Consider the following 20,958-nt stretch of genomic DNA (forward strand, 5'->3'; position numbering starts at 1 on the left):
CAGAGAAACCCTGTCTCGAAAAAACAAAAAAAAAAATTAAGATTATAATTAACTTTATTCATATCTGAACATCATGCTGTATCTTTGGTATTATAATACTGTCAGTTTTTTTTCTATAAAAACAGTTTTGCTCTCAGGTAGATGTAATGGCACATGCCTTCAACTCCAGCATTTAGCAGGCAAAGGTAGGTTGATGGGTCTGTATGAGTTCCAGGCCAGCCCGGTTTACTTAGTGAGATTCAGGACAGCCAGAGCTACATAGTGAGATTCTGTCTGTCTTCTGTCTGTACCAGGACAGCCAACCCTGTCTGTCTGTCTCTGTCTCTGTCTCTGTCTCTGTCTCTGACTCTCTCTCTCTCTCTCTCTCTCTCTCTCTCTCTCTCTCTCTCTCTCGCACACAAACACACAAAGGAAAAAAAGTGTTGTTCTTGCAGCCACTTGTTTATACAATACCTTTAGCATTAAGCCATCAACTCGAATATCAACGTGCTCATCCGATTTTGAATTGTCATTCAGCTTGTACACAGCCATGAACTGATTAAGACTCTGTTTTAAGTCTAGTAGAAACTGATTTAACCACAGAATGCTTCTTTCATCTACAGTAAACTGTAGAGCATTTAGCTGACTATATAGGTTGGGTGATGGAACTGTGGAGAAAAAAAAATTTAAGCACCATTAATGAACATATAGTTATATTTCCCAAGAAAAGCTATTCTTAACAGGTTGCATTCTTTCTTAATAAATATCATATATGAAGTTAGATAGATATGTGACTAACAGCATATATAGACACGACATTTTTCAGTGCTTCATTAACTGAAAAATACAGTTCAATATAAAATGAAATGTGTGAACAGGAAGTACTGTCAGATTCACATAGCCCTTTAAAAACACTGTGTCAAAGTCATGACCCGTGTGACCTGCCACAGTGTCTTTACTGCCTGCATCGCACTAAGCATCCTCTAACTGCCAGTTTCATGAGACAGCAACCACCCAAGAAGCACAGCAACTCATTCCTCTTTAGTAAAGTCCTGGAACAGGGCTTCGGGCAAAGCAGCAACTCAATAATCGGCTAATTTACACTCAATTTGTTCCCAGTAAATGAATGCTGATAATTAGAGGGTATATCACTTCTGAAACTACAAGCATATTAATCATAAAAGCTACAGGCTCCAGAACAGCTCAATAAGGTCTTTGTTCTATATGACTATAAATCCTGAGAGAGGACCCCAACTTTCCCAGTAACACATGACACACCAAGTGAGGCTCCCCAGTTTCTGGTAACTATGCTTCACAGTTACGGTAGCTATAACTAATAGCTCAACAATTGAACTATTCTTTCAATTTACTGATACTACCTCCTACAGAACCAACTCGAGTTCCTAGCTGAATGTATTGAGGGAGAGAGATAATACATGTGTAGAATTTCAGATCAAATTAAAAAAAAAAAAAAGAAAGAAATCCCAACCTGTAGAAAACCAAAAGAAAGAATATTCCACCAATGTGCATTTGATTTGAAGGGCTTGCATTCATCTCTTCACTCAATTTACAAAAGCAAAAAACATCCACTGAAGGTCTATATTTTATGCATTATGCTAGGGACAAAAAAAATAAGAGAAATAAAGCATGGTCCAATTCCATTAAAATTTCTATATGGCAGATAAAATGAAATGAAAAGAGTGACTCAAGCCTCTCAGAGACCAGCTGTGATGCCGAGGTGTCTGCCTTCAGTAATAAAAGAAAGAAGAGCACAGAGGAGAACGCTTCACTGTCCGGAAGGAAGGGAAATTTCTATTTTAAGACGGTGATGGCAGTAGCCATAGAGAAGACTAGAGAGCAAAGACTGTCCCCAAGCTGGGCACAGAGAGATGGAACACTGAGCAGCAGAGGGCTCTGTGTGGCATTTATAACAGGGTTTCCAGATGACCGTGTAGATCAAAGATATTACTGTGCTTATTTGCTGTTGTGGTGGACGTTTGTTTGTCTGGGGTTGGGGTGATGCTGAGGGCTGAAACCAAGCATTTCCAGTACCAAACGAGCATTCTGATACTAAGCTACATCTCAGCCCTAAAAACAAATCAAACTAGCTAGCAGAACCCTTTACTGGGCTCATCATATTAAGGAAAGGGGGCAGTATACAATTAAAATATGAAAAAGAGTCACATCTGTTAAAAACAAGATCAAGAATACTATACTTGTTTCTATGAGCCAAACTGCACACTCTACCCCATGCTCCAAAGTCCTTTTGTTAAAGTCTTTAGATTCAGGACCTCAGTGACTATTTGGAGATAGAGCTTCAGAAGAGGAAGCAAGGCAAGGAGAGTCCATGTGCGTGGCCCTTTTCCACTGTGGCTGATGCACAGTGGCACACACTTTTAGCCTGCACTTAGGAGGAAGAGACATGAAGCCAACCTGGTCAATATAGCAACTTCCAGGCCAGACAAAAAAGACTACAGAGAGAGAGATACTGTTTCAAAAGAAGAAGGAAGAGGAAGAGGAAGAGGAAGAGGAAGAGGAAGAGGAAGAGGAAGAAGAAGAAGAAGAAGAAGAAGAAGAAGAAGAAGAAGAAGAAGAAGAAGAAGAAGAAGAAGAAGAAGAGAGAAGGAGGAGGAGAAGGAGGAAGGAAGGAAGGAAGGAAGGAAGGAAGGAAGGAAGGAAGGAAGGAAGGAAGAAGTAGGGGAAGAAGAGGAGGAAGACGAAGAGGATGAAGAGTGCCCTAGGGAACAGGGCAATACTACAGGAGGAAGCAGTGGGTAGACCATGCTTGGGTTTCAGCTGTGCCATTTCAGTACTCAGAAGACACTGAGGACATGTTCCAACCCTACCTACTGAGTCAGAAGAACAACCAAGGGAAACAAGGAGTGAGTACACACACAGAGAAAATGTTGGAAAACAGAAAACCAAGGATTAGACGTCATCAGTTTGGAACAAACAAGGAAAAGTATGATAAAATATGTGGACATTTCTCTAAAGTGGTTTCTAGAATGCCTTATTTTATAAAAAAAAAAAAAAAAAAGCAAACCAATTTCAGGAACATCAAAAATTCCTGTTGAAATGAAAAGCCTACATTCAAAAGTCCACACTGGGCTGGGGAGATGGCTCAAACTGCTCCTGCAGAGGGCCTGGGTCTGATTCCCAGCTTCCATGTGGCAGCTCACAACCATCTGTAACTCCAGTTCCAGGAGATCTGACACTCTTCTGGGTTCCTCACATTCTACATGCACAGATATATGTGCAGGTAAGACATCCATGTACACAAAGTAATAATTTGTAAATAATTAAACCATCATTAAAGAAGCAGGCAAAGTATTGCAAGGATGAAGACTAGGGTCTGCAGGACCCATGCAACAGAAGCCAGGCCTGCCCACCTGTGACCCCAGGACAGGGAGGTAAAGACACAGGAGCCCGTGGGGTGGCTCAGCCAGCTGCCTAACATACTTGGAGCCCAGCCAGGGAGACATCCTGCCTCTAAAAGCAAAGCGGGTTGAGCATGGTGCCGCACACCTTTAGTCTCCAGGAGGGAGAAACACACAGATCTTTGGTTCAAGGCCAGCCTGATCTACACAGCAAGGCTACCAGGTCAGCCAGGGCCACAGAGTGTGATCCGGTCTAAAAAAGTCAAAGCAAAAACCAAATAAGCAAAAACAAAGTGGACAGTGCATAAGAAAAATGACACCTGAAGTTGGTGTCTGACCTCCACACACATACATCTGTGTACCTAAAGACACACACGCACACACACACACTGTGTGTGTGAAGATCACAAGTCAAAGGAAGACTTTAATTTGAAGACTTATGGTGAAATGAAACAAAAGTGCATCACTTTAATATTCAAATAAACAAATATATAGTCATTTTAACTTGAGGAAGCCAAAATAGCTTACAAGAGTCAAGACAAATTCTTTATAGCTAAAAAGAAAACCATGACTACTCATTTTTAGTAAACCAGAGTTTATAATTCCAACTTGCCAATGGAATTTTACAAAAGAAAAAGATGACAATTTTCTTCAATAACATTCATTCATATTTCATTTAACAAGGAGTTAGTAAACACAAAAAAGCGGGCTAAAAGCACACAGAATTAGTCATAAATGCCACAAGATTCCTGCCATCAAAGATGCCACAATAGCAAGGAAAAAGGACATATGAACAACTGTTGACAATGTGCACAGATCTAGAATAAAGGTATGTCCTAAACACAGAGACAAGAGTCAATTTTCCTGTCTAAATTATTAAAACCCAAAATGTTCATCCAAAAAGTCAGTAATAAACAAACAATAACAAAGTAAACTCTCTTACTTGGAAAGTCTTTCCCATCTGGATAGTAATATTCTGTGAACTCTATATAGACAGCTGACATTTCTTGTGGAAGATACAGGGATTTTTTGTTGCAGGAAATCATACTTTTGGGGGAAGAGCGACATTGTTCTGCTGTAGAGACCTGAGAAAACAAGTGTGCGTAGATTATACAGAATAAAGCCCTTTCCAAAGACGTTTTACAATGTGCATACACATCACTTTCATCTTGAAATCTCGTCTGGGCTCGTGGGTAAATGTCCTTGCTGCAGAGCCTGAAAGCCACCAGGTAAAGAGAACTGAGTCCTCCAAGTTGTCCTCTCACGTCTATACATGTGCTGTGCCGTGTGCAGGTGACACACTACACACATAAAGGAATGTCCAAAAATAACATCCAAAATGAAATATCCACCAGTCACTCGGAAAACTCTAGAACCAGCTTAAATTTTTATCTATTAAAAACTTAACTACACAGAGAAACCCTGTTCTGGAAAAAAAAAAAAAAAGGAAAAAGCTTCACTTTGTACACCATCTTCAATGAACTTACTATTTTGAGCCTTAAAAATGACAGAAAAACAGCAATAATCATATTTTATTAGTTAATATAGAGAAATGAGTGGCAGATTGAAGACACAGAGTGGAATCAAGGCCAGAATATTTTCCCAGGATGTTCTCTATAATTCGCCATAGATTCTCTATTATATTATTTCAGCATTTTAGAGTTTGCAATACAGAAAAAAAATCCACAGATAGAGGTGATATAGTCGCCCAATGTGTATGTATTTAATGTCAATGAATTATAATTTAAAATAATTATAGTGAGAGCTGAAGAGATGGCTTGGCGGTTAAGAGCATTGGCTATTCTACCAAATGTCCTGAGTTCAATTCCCAGCAACCACATGGTGGCTTACAACCACCTGTAATGAGATCTGGTGAACTCTTCTGGTCTGTAGGCATGCATGCAGATAGAACACTGTATACATAACAAATAAATACATTTTAAAAATAATATTATTATTATAATGAGTTGGGTGGTGGTGGTGGTGGTGCATGCCTTTAATCCCAGCGCTAGGGAGACTGAGGAAGACGAATACCTGAGTTTGAGGCCGGCCTGGTTTACAAGTTAGTTCCAGAACAGCCAGGGCTAGTCAGAGACACCCTGTCTTGAAAAACGAAAATCAAATCAAAAAAATTTTTTAATGGGAAAATGTGTCAATTTTACAGAAATAATTGATGCAAACAAAATATAACTCTAAATAGTTCAGTCAAATCATTTGATTCCTCAACTATTTCCAAGATGACTACTGTTTCAAGGTCCTGGATAGATGGTTCACTCTCTACTAATGACTCATTTGTAATTACATCAAAGAAATGTACACCTTGGGGATATATATAAAAAATCCAGAGTTCAGTCTTCAGCACTGTACAGTCCTGGCATGGTGGCGCATACCTGCAGTCCCAGGACTCTAGAAGGTAGAGCCTGAGAAAAAGGGAGTTCAAGGTCAACCTTTGCTACTCAGCAAAGCCCAACAGAGCACACTAACTCTCAGACAATAACGTCTATCAATTTACTAAAGCTAAAACATTAGGTTCGGACATTGTTGAACTGTTTCATTTGTTCAACAAATGTGCATATTTCTCTTTCCTTTATTATTGTTATTATTATTACTACATTTGTGTGTGTATGTATTTAAGTGCATACATGCCACGACATACATGTGGCAGTAAGAGGGCAACTTTAGGGAGTCAGTTCTCTTATCCTATCATGTGGGTCTCAGGGATAAAACCCAGGCAAACGCCCGCCATGGCTGAGCCATCTTGCCAGCTCCACATGTATCTATGGCCCGTATGGAGTATTAAGAGAGTATACTCTTTTGACAATGTTTCTTCTTAAAATAATCAAACTTTCTGGTTACACGTAACATAAACATGAGACAGTTTACATATATATAATTTAAAAGCTCTCCTGCACATACAGAAGCAACCCCTTCTCTATTATGTCACCATAATAAACAAAAGCATATTTTTAATTGTAAACATTACTAAAGTTAAGATGAAATATCACTATTTTCTGCCACTTTTTATATTTGTGGTTCTTATGCTGTTTCTGGCTGCAGAGTTTCTTCACTACACTAACTACAAACCATCTGAGATTATGAGTGATCACTCTCCCTCCTTTCTCTATGATTTTGTTTAAATGTTAGCACTGAAAGTTTACTTTAAAGCTAGGTGTGTAACCCCAGCACTCAGCATATAAAGGCAGGAGTAGAAATAGCTCAAGGTCAGCCTCAGCTACATAGGGAACTCAAAGTCAGCCTATGCTACATGAGAGCCTGTTGCAAAGGAAAAAAATAAAACAATAACAAATAAGCTGCATTATAAATAGTTTGTACAGAAAGTTATTGCACAATGAAAAAATAGTCAGGGCCTTAAGAACACTTAAATGAAAACTTTTCAGATAAGAAATGAACTTACCACAATAAATGAAGGAAATTTATAAATAATTTTAAGAGCCTAAGTGTTTTAGAACCTTGTTGCCCTTAGATTCTGCTATTAGGCTATGGTACACGGCTACACCTTGAGTAAAACAGTCTATAAAGGTCGATTCACAGCACCGCTTCTAAAAGCAAAAAGGCATTTCAGGTTCTTCCACACAGAACTGCACTGGTCTCCATGAAGAACTCTGGGCTTCGCTAGTGCTTGCAGAGAGAACCACAAACTATAATTTCCTACTCACAAAGCCAACTGATGGATGTACGCAAACCAGGAGACAGCAGGTTGGGCTGGTCACACTTGATGGTCCTGTTTGTGGTGAGAGGTCAGGAAGGTGCTGGGTCACCTCCACCAGTCTACTCCAATGAGCTCAACCACAAAGGCAATACTTGATGTCTGCTGTTCACCTGCTCCATGGGGCAAGGGAGGGGCCTAGAGCCCTCTGAAAGCTAAGGAAGCTCTCTACCACGGAGCTACAGCAACAGCCTGAATTTTACATCCAGACTGCGCCCTGTGCACTACTTCCATGGCAGGCTCTACTCTGTGTCCTCTCTTCTCATACTCGAAGTGAGTACTCCAGCGAGCTCTGTGACAACCTGCACCACTGTTCCCCTGACTTTACAGCTTGTCTAATTCAAGACAATCACGCAAATATAAATCAGTAGACTGATATTTTTTACCCCATGTAATTTACATTTCATAAAATTAGTCTAGAGCTTTAAAGATAAATGGTGGGATTACTTAGCTGGGTTGCCTGTGGTGAGATCTAACACATACCTGGTATATATTGAAATCTGCAAGTCTAACCACGACGGAGCTAGACATCAGCTTTGCTGTGGATGGCTGCGGTAACACTGAGGGTGCTTTAGGAGTTCCTTTCGGCGTGGACTCTTTCTCTGTGAGAAACAAAAGCCCTTTCAACCCACTGTGAAAACACTTTTCCCGGCTACTCTTCTGCTGTAGAGAAAGCTACTACAACAGATGGATGCTAAGTTTCTCAAACAAGGTAATACTTAAGGATAAAAGTATGCTGTTGTAATGACTATTTTTTCAAAACAAGAACCATTTTTAATTATATTTTAAGTCACTCTCTCACAAGGTTAAAAGTGAAAAATTAATGAGCCACTTAAGAATCTAAATATTCTAAGAAGATATTACTATTATCGGTTATGCTAATCTGAGAAGCGCTGAGGCCCAGGGAGCTGACTCAGCAGCTAAGACCTCATGGTTCTTGCAAAGGACCTAGTTTGCTTCCCAGGACCCATGGCAGGCAGCTCACAACTGCCTGTAACTTCACCTCCAGGGGATCCCATGCCTTCTTCTGTCTCCGCAGGCATTGTACTAATGTGCATGAACCCATACGCAAACATGTATGCATATGCGTTATTAAGAATAAAACGATTGGAGCTGGAGAGATGGCTCAATGGTTAAGAGCATGGGCTGCTCTTCCAGAGGACCTGGGTTCAATTCCCAGCACCCACATGGCAGCTCACAGCTGCCTGTAAATCCAGTTTCAGGAGATCTGATGCCTTCACACCAATGCAATATGAAATAAAGTTAAATAAATTTAAACAAACAACACCCCCTTAAACCACAAACAAACAACAATAATAAACAAAAATTAAATAAACCAAAGGCAATGTGACAAATGAAAATTACTATTTAAAAAAAGAATAAAACCATTTAAAAGTGTGTCAGTCTATATAACTATTAGTCAACATCTTTAGAACTTAAATAATGCTTAGAAATAATATTTATAAAATATCTTCTCACTCTCGCCTCATCCCTTCCCCTTGTTTGAATATCAGGGGTGTCAGTAGGAGAAATACCTGTTTGCGTGTTCTGGGGAGAGCCGTGTGTTGGGGACTTAGGTGGTGAACCTACATTATGATCCTTCATGGCCTGCTTAAGCATTTCAACATTGCACTCAAATTCATGCAACAACTCATTAGCCCATCCATTCTTTGTTTTGGTTGCATCACTAAAATACATCCAATGATTACAACTATCTCCTGTAAAATAAATGAGACAACTTTATTGCATGCATGATTTTTCATTCCATTACAACAAAGGCTTTTTATAAAACTTAATCATTCTCTCAAGAGAATCAGTTTTGTCCTATTTTGAGAGAGGGTCTTGATTGCAGGAGAGCTAACCATATATTTATGGTCTTTAATCTTCTCTAACAAAACAAGAGCAAGGCACAGGAAAAGAGTATCAAAAGCAAATAATCTAGATGACTTTCTATCTAGAACCTACACCTGGTGAAACGATGCTCAATTCAAAGCTACAGGTGCGGGCAATTTTCACAGATGCTCAACTACCTGGCAAACAGCTATGTAGAGAATCTCAGAAAAATACCAAGGAGAAAACCTTCCACCCTCTGCACCCCCTGGTGCTGGACTCGCACGCCTGTGACGGCACAGCGAGCAGCTGAAAGGTTCTGTCCCTTCCCAACTGGGCCAGGCCCAGAGACACAGCCCCACAAAACCCCGGGACAAACAGTAGTTTCTAACTCTGTCTGTGCCCACAGAGAGGAGACAGGCACTGAATGGGGGAACCTGAACATAACAGTCTTATGACTTTTTAAAAGTCCTGGAAATTTTATTTTATTTTGTTTTTGGTTTTTTCTTATAAGCGTAAATTACAAAACAAAAAGTCATATACTACCAAAATTCAGAGATTGGTGTGACGGTCAAATTATTGAATTTGGCAATAAAATAAAATATCCTATTTTGCTTTTGTTATTTGAAAGAAATGAACATATCAATGCTTGGTGATTAAAGAGCCTCATAAATCTTATTTTCTGATAAATTTAATATATATATAAAAGTAAAAAAGTTCCAATATCATTTAAAAATTTAAACTGGTGACTAATGATTTGCCACAAATAACAAAATAATACAAATACATGTTGCTACAGTCAAAATTTTTATGTTTTAAAACATGAATTTAGTATTTTTTTTTAGATAATTTTAATTCTCTCTTCTCCCTCCCTCTTCCTCCCCACCCCTTCTCTGCGATGCTGTGGCTCAAACCTACAGCCTCAAACATGCTATCCAAGTTCTCAGCCAACTAGTGCTGCCTGAGCCCAAACTGGTTCAATCTCTAAAAATTTCAGTTTCTAATAATCTACATGAACCTCAATATATTTTGGAGACAATTCTATATTCTTGATAAAATGCTGTCATAGGAAAAATAGTAGCAATATCTTGATCTCTTTTATTCTTAATAAGTTAAATAAACATTTTTTTTTTAGAAAAATGGCTTCGTCGTTTTAAAAGCATGATTTGCATCTTTGGAATAATTATTATACACACCTGCTTTATGATATGGATAATAGTCTATGGTCAGCTGTGTGAAAGAGAGCTGCATAGCGCCTCCACTGATGCGTCTGTTAGACTCTGGGAAGAGAAGGAGAATTGAGGAAGGAAGAGAGGGAGAGAAACACTAAGCAAATATTTGAAACACTGAATTTACCATTAAAAAGCATTACAAAACTCAAATTGTGAGTAGCAATAGCAAGTACACCCACCCAATCTAATTGATTAACTCTGGTTTACATCAACTAGTGCAACTTGTAGCATAGCAACACAGTCCTCATCTGAAGCCCTTGAAGCCAGCCCATGGGATGGCTAAGCAGGCTAAAACACTTGTCAGCAAGCTGGACGACCCGAGTTCAGCTCCCAGCTCTCACAGTGGACAGATTCCCAAACGCTGCCCTCTGACCTCCATGTGTTTGGAGCTAGCTGTTTCGGTACTCAGAACTTTTGCTGGCTTTGGTCATTTGAAAGCACATCTGGATACTCCCTGAGGTAGAGATATGGTATGTAGAAAGCACATCTGGATACTCCCTGAGGTAGAGATATGGTATGTAGAAAGCACATCTGGATACTCCCTGAGGTAGAGATATGGTATGCAGAAAGCACATCTGGATACTTCCTGAGGTAGCTCTCAGTAGTAAATAGCATGCTGCAGAAAATGTGCCAAATGGGTGCAATAAACATGATGAGAAAGGCATCTTGGTTAGTTTCAGCAGCAGATGAGATTTCTGCAAACTGATGAGTATTTCGGAGTCTTTAGGATTTCACAACAGAGAAGTCACTGCAGAACTCCACAGTGTGGGAGACATCACCCAGCGTACTTATGAGGGAATAGTATGTTTTATGCAGAATGCAAGCTTAGAAAACACTAAGAAAATGCTCAGTTTTCCCATCTCATTTAGTCACTATGCTTTAAAGTTTTTTTTTTCTTTTCAGTCACTGAAGCAGAAAATGACAACTATAAACCAAAAGACACAAAGTGGCCAAAGAAACAACAGCAAATTCCTTTACTCGCCCAAATCTGCTCTGCTCTCCATTCCCACCCCCCGCCCCCACTTTTTGGCAGCCCTGGGGACTGACTGAACCTAAGGGCCTCTCACATGACATACAAGTGCGCTATCACAGAGAAATTCCTCCAGTCTTAAAGAACGTTGAGAGAAGGTCTAATTAAGTTGACCTACACTGGCTTTGAATTTGCCCACAATTCGCCTTGACTTTGTGATCCTCCTGCCTTAAGGGTCCAGTGGCTGGGATTATAAGCCTGTACACTAAGTCAGCTTCCTCTACCCTTCTACTTGTTAGCCAATTCTTCCCAATTTCTCTGATGACTGTACAATAATTTCTTCTCCTAAGTACCTAGAATACTCTCTCAGCTTTAAAAACAATAAAATCCAAAGGATATTCTGATTCAGGCCTGAAGAACTCAGGTCAAATATCTCGACTTTTAAGGGATCTTCACTTTGTTCTAACACTCACCAAAATGATACAAACACTGTCCCTGAGGTAAGCCGGCCTGCTGAACAATCCCATCACTAATGGGCCACTGACACTGTGACAGAGAAGCAGAAACACTGAGCACTCAAAGCCAGGAACCTGGATTTTCAAAATGGCAGGAGCAGCTCCCTGCCTGCCCTATCACCCTAGTCTACTCAATAAACATAGGACAGACTAAAACAAGCATCAGGGTCCTCATGGAAGGCTGGGGATACAGGGCAGGGGAAACAGTGTTAGGGAGCCACCCAGTTGTCTTTATGTCTACAACGAACACAGGTTTGGGGTCAGAGAGATGGCTCAGAGGTTAAGAGCACTCACTGCTCTCACAGAGGACCTGAGTTCAATTCCCAGTACCCACACAGCAGCTCACAACCATTTGTAATTCTAGTTCCACAGGATCCATATCCTCTCCTGGCCTCCAGAAGGACTGGGCACAAACCAGTGCACAGACACACTTGCAAGCAAAATACCAATACAGCACAGGTTCAGAGATAGGTGAATTCATTACCAAGCTTACCACATGTGCATACTTATGAATGACCACAGGACAAAATGCATAATCTCAAAAGACAATTCTAAGTTATTTTATTCAAGGATGTCATTTATTCAGTCTTCGTTATGGTTGCTGTTTTCAGACAGGGTCTCATTATGTAGTCCTAACAGGCTGGCCTCAAATTCACAGAGATCTGCTTGTCTCTGCCTCTTGAGTACGAGAATTAAAAGTATGCACCACCACGTTGCCCACTCTTAGATTTTCAAACCAAATTTCACTGCTAGCATTGAAAGCCAACAATCAATTAAAAAGGATTAAGTACTAAAGCCAAATCAAACTTCAGACCAAAAAAAAAAAAAAACGCTTCAAATGTTTCATTTATATAGCAATCTGAAGGATGATATTTTAATAGATGCTACATATAGTAAACAATATAGTTTTGTAGTCAATTTGTAGAAGAGTCAAATAGTTTAACGTAAGATTACCTTTTTCTTTTGCGTGAATATCATCACAGATATGCAGATCTAGATGAGAAATCACTAGATGATGGGATGTTTCCTTAACATCAAAGTCATTGAAGAATTTTACAATTGCATCGTTTAGATCGGGAGCATTGGCAGCCTGTGGGGTCTTCACGTGCTGGGTAGATGAGGCTACAGTAGAGCTCTAAAGATTCCAAACCACATTATCACTGCCCGGTCACATCCTTGAATGTCACACATAAGCAAACCTGAGTATTTCCAGTAATAAACTCATGAAAAATGAGTATAATTCAGTGGATTCTGTATCAGTAACCCTGCTGCCTTAAAATACCTTTTGAATTATATAAAAATTAGATTAAACAACCAGAGAACTAGACACAATCTGACCGGAAGCCCAACACATTTCAGTAAATATCTGCACACACATTCTTAGTGTTCCTTTCCTTACCTCCTCCGCCAAAGCTGCTTCCTCCTCCACATTTTTTTTCATTGCTAACAAAACTACATCTTATCATTCTTAAGTCCTTAGCTTCCTTATCCGTAACTTCTGGAAGATGTAGGTATTGCTTTCCAAGCTGGCTTGATATGACTTTCAAGTCTGATGTGGGAATACCCTCTGTATGCTATGAATATGCTTTATTATTATTAGTTAATAAAAAAAAGTTGCATTGGCCTATGGCAGGGCAGAATATAGCAAGGAGGGAATTCCAAACAGAGATAAAGGAGAAAAGAAGGTGGAGTCAGAGAGAAACCATGTAGCTGCTGAAGGAGAAAGATGTCAGAACCTTACCAGTAAACCACAGTCTCATGGCAATACACAGATTACTAGAAATGAGTTAATTTAAGATGAAAGAGCTAGCTAGAAACACCAACAGCCAGTGTTGTTATTTAATATCGTTTCTGTGTGATTATTCGGGTCTGGGCAGTCAGGAAATGAAAGTATATTCTCTGTTTACACAAGCCATTTTTCCTTTTTAAAAAATATTTATTTATTATGTATACAATAGTCTGTCTATGTGTATGTCTACAGGCCAGAAGAGGGCACCAGACCTCATTACAGATGGTTGTGAGCCACCATGTGGTTGCTGGGAATTGAACTCAGGACCTTTGGAAGAGCAGGCAATGCTCTTAACCACTGAGCCATCTCTCCAGCCCCCATACAAGCCATTTTTTAAAACTCGTGGACACACTTCCTCCAGACTTGCTCCATTCTGTGTCCTCCTCTTCAGCTCATCCTCCATGATGCTGGCATATATCTGCTATATCCCTACTAGTGCCAGATACCAACAAGTCCAAGGTCCTCTTGTCTACCAACTGCAGTTCTGCTGCAGCTCAGGAGGCTGCTCCTAAACTTAAAATTAGGCTGCCAGGACAAGTCATGGTGATACCCACCTCCTAGCACTCAGAAGGCAGAGGCAGGCTATATAAGTTTGAGGCCAGCCTAGTCTACAAAGTATGTTCCAAGCCAGCCAAGGTTACATATTAAGATCCTATCTCAAAACAAAACAAAGCAAAACAATAAAAAGTAAAAATAAATAAATTGAGCTCCGCCAGGGAACTGAGAAAGCGCCACTTGTTTAATCACTACAAAGCCAGCAGAATGCGGGAAGCCTCATCGCCAACGTGGTAGGCACCTATTGGTTTTCCTGGCTGTACGTTCTATAAAACTTTGTTCACACCAACAGGCAGAGTGGATGAGGGGAATTTGTTTTTTAAATGGAATTTAGTACTTTCCACTCCAAGTTACAAGCTAGGATTCCAATGTGCTTTACCATATGAAATTACTTCCAATAACCCAATCCTATTACAGTTTATCCTAAGGTATATTAGCTCCGCCTTCAAATGTATTCAAAACAAAATAGTGGAAGTCACTTGTCAACTTAGTCATGAGAATCATTCATTTCTGGTAGCAAGTACTTCAAATTTCCTGTCATGTTCCCAGAAGTATTTGTTCTTCCTGGACAAATCCATCAGACTGGAGATTTCTAAGAGGGCGCCTTCCACTTCTTAAGGAGGGTAAATGGAATTCTGGCATGGGTGAACACGTGTTAAACATCCAAAACAAGCGTATTCTCAGGCAGTCAGAAGAAATAAAGAACACATGAAGGTAGAAGGGGTGGAACTCAATTTCCTTACAATAAAAATCTCGGAGCCAGAGTGCAGGGTATGTGTCCTGTGTGAATACAGCTCTCTGCGTGTCCGTGTTCGTGGAGGTCAGAGGACGACCTCACCTTCCACCTAATTTAAGAAAAGATCTCTCCATAACTAAGCAAGCTGACTCACAAGCTTCCTGTCTCCACTTCCATCTTGCCATAGGCATACTCTTGTCCCAGGAGCACTGCAGTGCTCAAGAGATGGTTACATTACATGGCCGCTGTTGGTCCTAGGGACACAAACTTGGACCCTAATGATGATTCAGTAAGCACTTTCCCCACTGAGCCATCTCCCTAGCTTCATTTTCAGACATAATCCCACTATATTCCTTATTAAACCTCTACAAACCCTAGCAGGGGTCAGTTTGAAACATCTGTGCTCCTTTCCCTCCTCCACACCCTTCTCTTGTGTTCTTCCCTTTAGCACATATGAACACCTCAAGCTGTTTACATTTGACTCCTAACACTGAGCTTCTTGAAGGCAGGGTCAAACATTTGTTTTCCCACTAACGCAGGAACCTATGTAGTCTTGTAAGCAGGTAGGCAGTGAACAATGCCACTGTCAACAGCACTGGAAGCCTACAATGCAGTCACTTCCACATACCAAGCTCCACCATCAATAAGCTAAGACTGCTGACAGATATTAATGCATTGAAAAGCTTTATGGAAACATGACTTTAAAACATCTCATGAAATTTTACAAAGGAAGTTGTGAAACTTATTTCTACTTTTAATAAAATAATCAAATATACAATCAAACAATCAAAATAATCAAAAATTTTACATGTCCCTTCTACAAAGATGTTTATGTATTAGCAATTAGAATTTAATATTGGGAAAGACTGAAAAAATGCTTTTACCATTCAGATAAATTAATGCTTCTGATTTCCTATCCTCAATCCACCACCAGCCATCAGAGAATTCTAAAAGGAGTTCTGTTTTCAACTTTAGTGTCTCCAAACACTTCTAGCTATCAATGCAGTCATCCTTTAATGCCTTCTCTTATAATATCCAGGATTTATTTCTATTTCCCTCTACCTCAAAAAATTCAAACTTTTTCCTGAAAAGGATCATTGGGCTAGGAGATGACTGGTGCACCAGGGCACTCACTGTACGAGCACGAAGACTTGAGTTCAAGTCTCCAGTGCTAATGTGGGATTCCCCTCCGTGAATATCATTGGTTAATAAAGCAGAAGAGAGGTAGGCAGGGAAAACTAAACTGAATGCTGGGAGAAAAGAGGCGGAGTCAGGGAGAAGCCAGAGAGCAGCCACCAGAGACAGACACACTGGAAACTTGCTGGTAAACCACGAGCCTCATAAATAAAATATAAAATACAGGAAATGGGTTAAATTAAGATGTAAAAACTAGCCAATAAGAAGTTAGAACTAGCAGGCCAAGCAGTGATTTAATACAATTTCTGTGTGGTTATTTCAAGAGTCTGGGCAGCCAGGAAATGAACAAGCAGCTTCCTAAAACACAGTACTCACGGAAAAAGTGGAACACTGCCAACCACAACCCCAGCACTGGGAGAAGAGGAGAGAGGATTACTGGGGCTGGATGCAATTCCAGCAGCAAGTTCAGTGAGTGACAGAATTGCAAGGAAATAAGGTGCAGGGAGATGAAGCAGGTCTCAATAAACTCCTGTGTCCTTCATGCTCACATGGGCATGCACGCACAATCATTTGCCATCAAATACTTCTACATTGTCAAGACTCAATATACTCCTGAGTCCTCCATGCTTGCATGAGCATGCACAGACAAGCATTATGCCATCAAATGCTTCTATACTGCCAATCATTCTATACCCTGCACAAAGAGCACCAAACAAAACAAGCACTAGACACACAGTAATATCATGTATAACATTACACTGTAACGGTTTAGATAAAGAAGAAACTTGGTTTGGGTGATACAATATCATATAAAGGAAATACCAATTCACCAATCTGTTTAAACTAAGTTACATATTGTCTTTTTTCTGTGAATTTGTAGCATACCTGTGCAGGTTCAGGAGCCATACTCTTCCTTTGTTCTGTTGACTTTTCTATTGCTTCACTAAGAGACTTTGCATACTGCACCATAGCCTTCAACTGGGAATCCGTTAAAACCCATAACAAATCATCCAGTATTAGAACTAACTTTGTTGCAATGACATTGCAGTCCTTTAACTGTAATAAAAATTATTGCAAAAATTAATCCAAGAATAAAACTTACAACACACTTATTTATTAAAAGCATAAAGCTTTTTAATGGTATTAATGTGGATATGGATACTGTCTTAATTTAATTAAGTTCTTAAGCCTTCAAGATAGCTCAGCAGGCAATCACTTGCAAAGCCTAAAGACCTGAGTTCAAACCTCAGAACCTACATAGTGAGAAGAGATTCCTAAAACACCCTCTAACCTCCATACATAGCATGCCATACGTCCTTCCAACGAGATAAGGAATAATGAAAATGTAACGAATATTTATGGAGTTCCTGTAAGAGAGAAGGACTATTTCCCTAAGCTCGGATGATAGTGCTAAAAGACCGTCAAGTCCCTGAAGGACAAATTATATAACATGTATGCAATTTCTATGTGCAGGTGACAGATCCTCATCACTTCCATTAACTGAACTCGTCCTACCTCGGGAAGTGGAATTACAATTCATCAACTACCAAAAGTCATTTCCCCCACACTTGGCATTTCAGGGAATCTGTTAAGCTCAGAGAAGATTCCCTTCCAGATTCCCACAATTATTTTGCCAATACACCAGTGACACAAAGCACACAGAAGGCTGCGGGTCTCTCACCAGGCCTCTTGTTCAAACTGTCAACCTCCTCATTAAATTTCATCACCAATCCCAGTGAACTCTCAAGCTCCAATACTCTTAATGCTAGTTTCTTCATTTATGTACATTACCGGCAACATCTTTTGTTGTCTGTTTGAGACAGGGTCTCAACGTGACTGGAACTGGAACTCTGCCTTCCAAGTGTTGGTCTAAAGGTGTGTGCTGCCACATTTGCCCCATGATTTTAAGATTTTAAGCAAAATCTTAAAAACTTACTAACAGTTAAGTGTTGGCTATCAATAATTTAAAAAAAAAAAAACATTGTTGAACAAAACTCAGTAAGAGAAATTTCTTCTTCTTCCTCCTCAACTTCTTTTTTTTTTTTTTTTTCCTGATGGCATTTGAGGACTAAACTCAGGGCATTATTCATGCTAAGTAGGCATTCTACCACAAGTTACACTCCAGGCTGTGCAATGGAACTATAAGACAGTAAACATTCAACAAATATCTGAATAGAAGAAAGAAAGGGAGGGAAGGAGGGAGAGAGGGAGGGAGGAAGGGAGGGAGGGAAGAAAGAGGGAAGGAGAGAGAGAAAGAGGGAAGGAGGGAAGGAGGGAAGAAATCATGCTGGAGAGATTGTTAAGTGGTTAAGAGCACTGGCTGCTCTTCCAGAGGACCCAGGTTCAATCCCCAGCACCCACATTGCAGCTCACAAAATCTGACACCCTCACACAGATTTACATGCAAGCAAACACAATGCACATAAAATAAAAATAAACAAATGATTTTTAAAAATTAATAAAAAATCTATTCAATCTGCTAAGAATACAAACCTTGGAGCACTTAAATACTCATCTATGGGATAAGGGTGCTGTAACTACATGAGCTTCCCCCTCCACCTGCCAACACCGCTCACGGTGTCAGGGCCCCTGACACCCCTGCCTGTTCTAACACTACCACAGGGACCGAGATGACAACTGCACTTACTCTTCTTTTAAGCGTGACTCTGATTTTCGACTGGTTAGTTATTAACCGGACAGGAGCACACATAATTTCCAGATGTGAACTTTGGGTGGCATCTGCTTCAATTCGAATCATCTGCCAATTTATTTCTTTAAATGTCAGCACCTAAGGAGAAAACAGAGATTAGGAGTGTGCACTTGTGCAAAATGAGAAAGTAAACATTTATGAAAGCAAATAAAAAAGGTACCTTCTCAATTAATTTTTGTGACATTTGAAAAATACTTAACACTGCTTTTACACTTCATCAAATTCAATAACATACATTCAGAATTATACTCATCTGTTAAGACTCTTGGTACTCTCATTTGGGAAACAACATAAACAAGGAACATTAGAATCATGACTAAAGCAGTGGCTGAATAAAATTAAAGGGAGGGAAAGGCGCTTACTGTGAAATGCTGACCTGAGTTTGAACCCTGAAACCCACATAAATACAGGAGAGACGTGACTCCACAAAGTTGTTCTCTGACCTCCGCATGCATGCCACGGGGTATTCACGCAAACACAGAAAGACAAAGATGCACAGGCATAGATATACACCCATGCAGACACACATGCACACGCCAACACAAAATTTAATTAAAAAGTAGGACTCATTACTTCCATAAGGTGAAAGATGTATATAGTAACACATTAAAATACCAACATTTTATAATTAAATTCCTTAGGTTAATAGAAAAGCATACTTTTAAGTCTGGAAGAGAAAATCCACTAGAATGCAGTTCTGGGCAACCATAAATGCAATTATTTTATTTTAGTGTGTCTGTGTGTGTGTATGTGTGTTTGCATGCACATCTAAGTGTATGCATGTATGCATGTGTACCATATGTGCATGTGTCTACAGAAGTCAGAAAAGGGAGTCAGATGCCCTGGAACTGGAGTCACAGGGCTGTGAGTCTCCCAGTGCAGGTTCTGGGAACCAAGCTCGGGTCCACTGCAACAGCACCAAGTATTAGCTGCTGAGCCATCCCTACAGTTATTTTTTTCAATGGATTTTGTGTGTGTGTCTTTACATGTACATGTGTATGGTCACCCATGAGCCTCAGCAGGAAACAGCTCTCTCCATCCACCCTGTGGGTTCCAAGGATGTAATTTATGTTATCAAGCTTGGCAGCAAATACCTGTACCCACTGAGCCATCTTGCTGGCCACTGATATAATTCTTTTAAATGTCTCTGATTATTTATTCATTACGAAAAAAGCCTTCTACCTCTCCCCTCTGTGGATCTTGAACACGAGTGGCCCTCAAGTCTGAACGTTCCCAGTGTGCATTGACACTGTAGATTCGGAGCTGAGAAAGTTCAAAGGAGGCGTTGAAGGCTTTCGCTCCAATCTTGATGACAATAGAATTGACAGAAACAGTAATTCCCTCAACAACTTTTTCGGCAAAGCCATATTCACTGGAAAACAAAGCAAAAACAAAATAAAAAAAAATAAAACACCAAAAACGATTGCAGGTAGTTTCACACAACTCCACATATACAATACGCTAATATCTAACTCATATGTTTCCAAAGCAAAAAATGCTTCTTCCTTCCTTCCTTCCTTCCTTCCTTCCTTCCTTCCTTCCTTCCTTCCTTCCTTCCTACTTTTTTAGTTTTTCAAGACAGGGTTTCTGTGTAGCCCTGGCTGCCCTGGTATTCACTTTGTAGACCAGGCTAACCTCAAATGCACAGAGATCCGCCTGCCTCTGCCTCCCAAGTGCTGGTATTAAAGGGTAGACCACCATATCCAGGTATAAACTTTATAGTATATCCAAATGGATATAATTTACAAAGACATCATTTAACTTTTTGTTTTAGTTTTTAGACACAGGATTTCTCTGTGTAGTCCTGGATGTCCTGGAATTGGCTCTGGAAAACAGTCTGGCCTCAAACTCATAGAGATCGACCTGCTTCTGCCTCCCACATCATTTAACTTACAGGAACGACAAAAGTTCACTGATGCATAGAAAATGACACGCAGAAAAATAGTAATATTCCAAGACCCCTAATGGTTGCCTGAAATCACAGACAGTACCCAACTGTATATACTATTCTTCCTAGACACACATACCTATAATAACATTTAATTTATAAGTTAGACACAAGAGGTTAACAGTAACTAATAATAAAAGAGTAAGTATAACAATACACGGTAATAAAAGTTATGAGAGTAAGGACGTTCTTAAGATAGTTTTGTTTTTGAAACAGGATCTCAAATAGGTAGCCAAGGATGACCTTGAACTCCTGCCTCTGCTTCCTGAGGGCCGGGATTCCAGTCATACACACCACATTTGTTGTATGTAATGCTGCATAAATCCAGGGCTTTGAACACACTAAGGAAATACTCCATCTACTGAGCTACATCTCCAGCTCAATACACCCTTCTTGTAATAATTTAAAAGCAAGAGGCCTGTGTGATGAGATAAAATAAAGCAAACAGCTTAC

The 20,958-nt window shown here is 39.9% G+C and overlaps 1 protein-coding gene across 4 annotated transcripts in view; it reads right to left on the reverse strand.

The window, feature by feature from the left end:
- Bltp3b (bridge-like lipid transfer protein family member 3B) overlaps positions 1-20,958 on the reverse strand; it is a 68,875-nt gene that overhangs the window by 14,666 nt on the left and 33,251 nt on the right. For 3 of the 4 annotated variants that reach the window (XM_050145587.1, XM_050145584.1, XM_050145585.1), the window contains 9 exons: positions 19,740-19,929; positions 18,495-18,635; positions 16,733-16,903; positions 12,585-12,765; positions 10,110-10,193; positions 8,619-8,801; positions 7,567-7,685; positions 4,300-4,441; positions 454-647 (listed from right to left, as the gene is read on the reverse strand). In XM_050145587.1, coding sequence (XP_050001544.1) covers positions 454-647; positions 4,300-4,441; positions 7,567-7,685; positions 8,619-8,801; positions 10,110-10,193; positions 12,585-12,765; positions 16,733-16,903; positions 18,495-18,635; positions 19,740-19,929 — 1,405 coding nt within the window. The remainder of the gene's footprint in view (positions 1-453; positions 648-4,299; positions 4,442-7,566; positions 7,686-8,618; positions 8,802-10,109; positions 10,194-12,584; positions 12,766-16,732; positions 16,904-18,494; positions 18,636-19,739; positions 19,930-20,958) is intronic. The other variant, XM_050145586.1, reaches the window with a different exon arrangement.

The sequence above is a fragment of the Alexandromys fortis genome, unplaced genomic scaffold (genome assembly GCF_014885135.2).
Source record: "Alexandromys fortis isolate MF-2015 unplaced genomic scaffold, M_Fortis_MF-2015_v1.1 scaffold_50, whole genome shotgun sequence".
Classification (NCBI taxonomy): domain Eukaryota; kingdom Metazoa; phylum Chordata; class Mammalia; order Rodentia; family Cricetidae; genus Alexandromys; species Alexandromys fortis.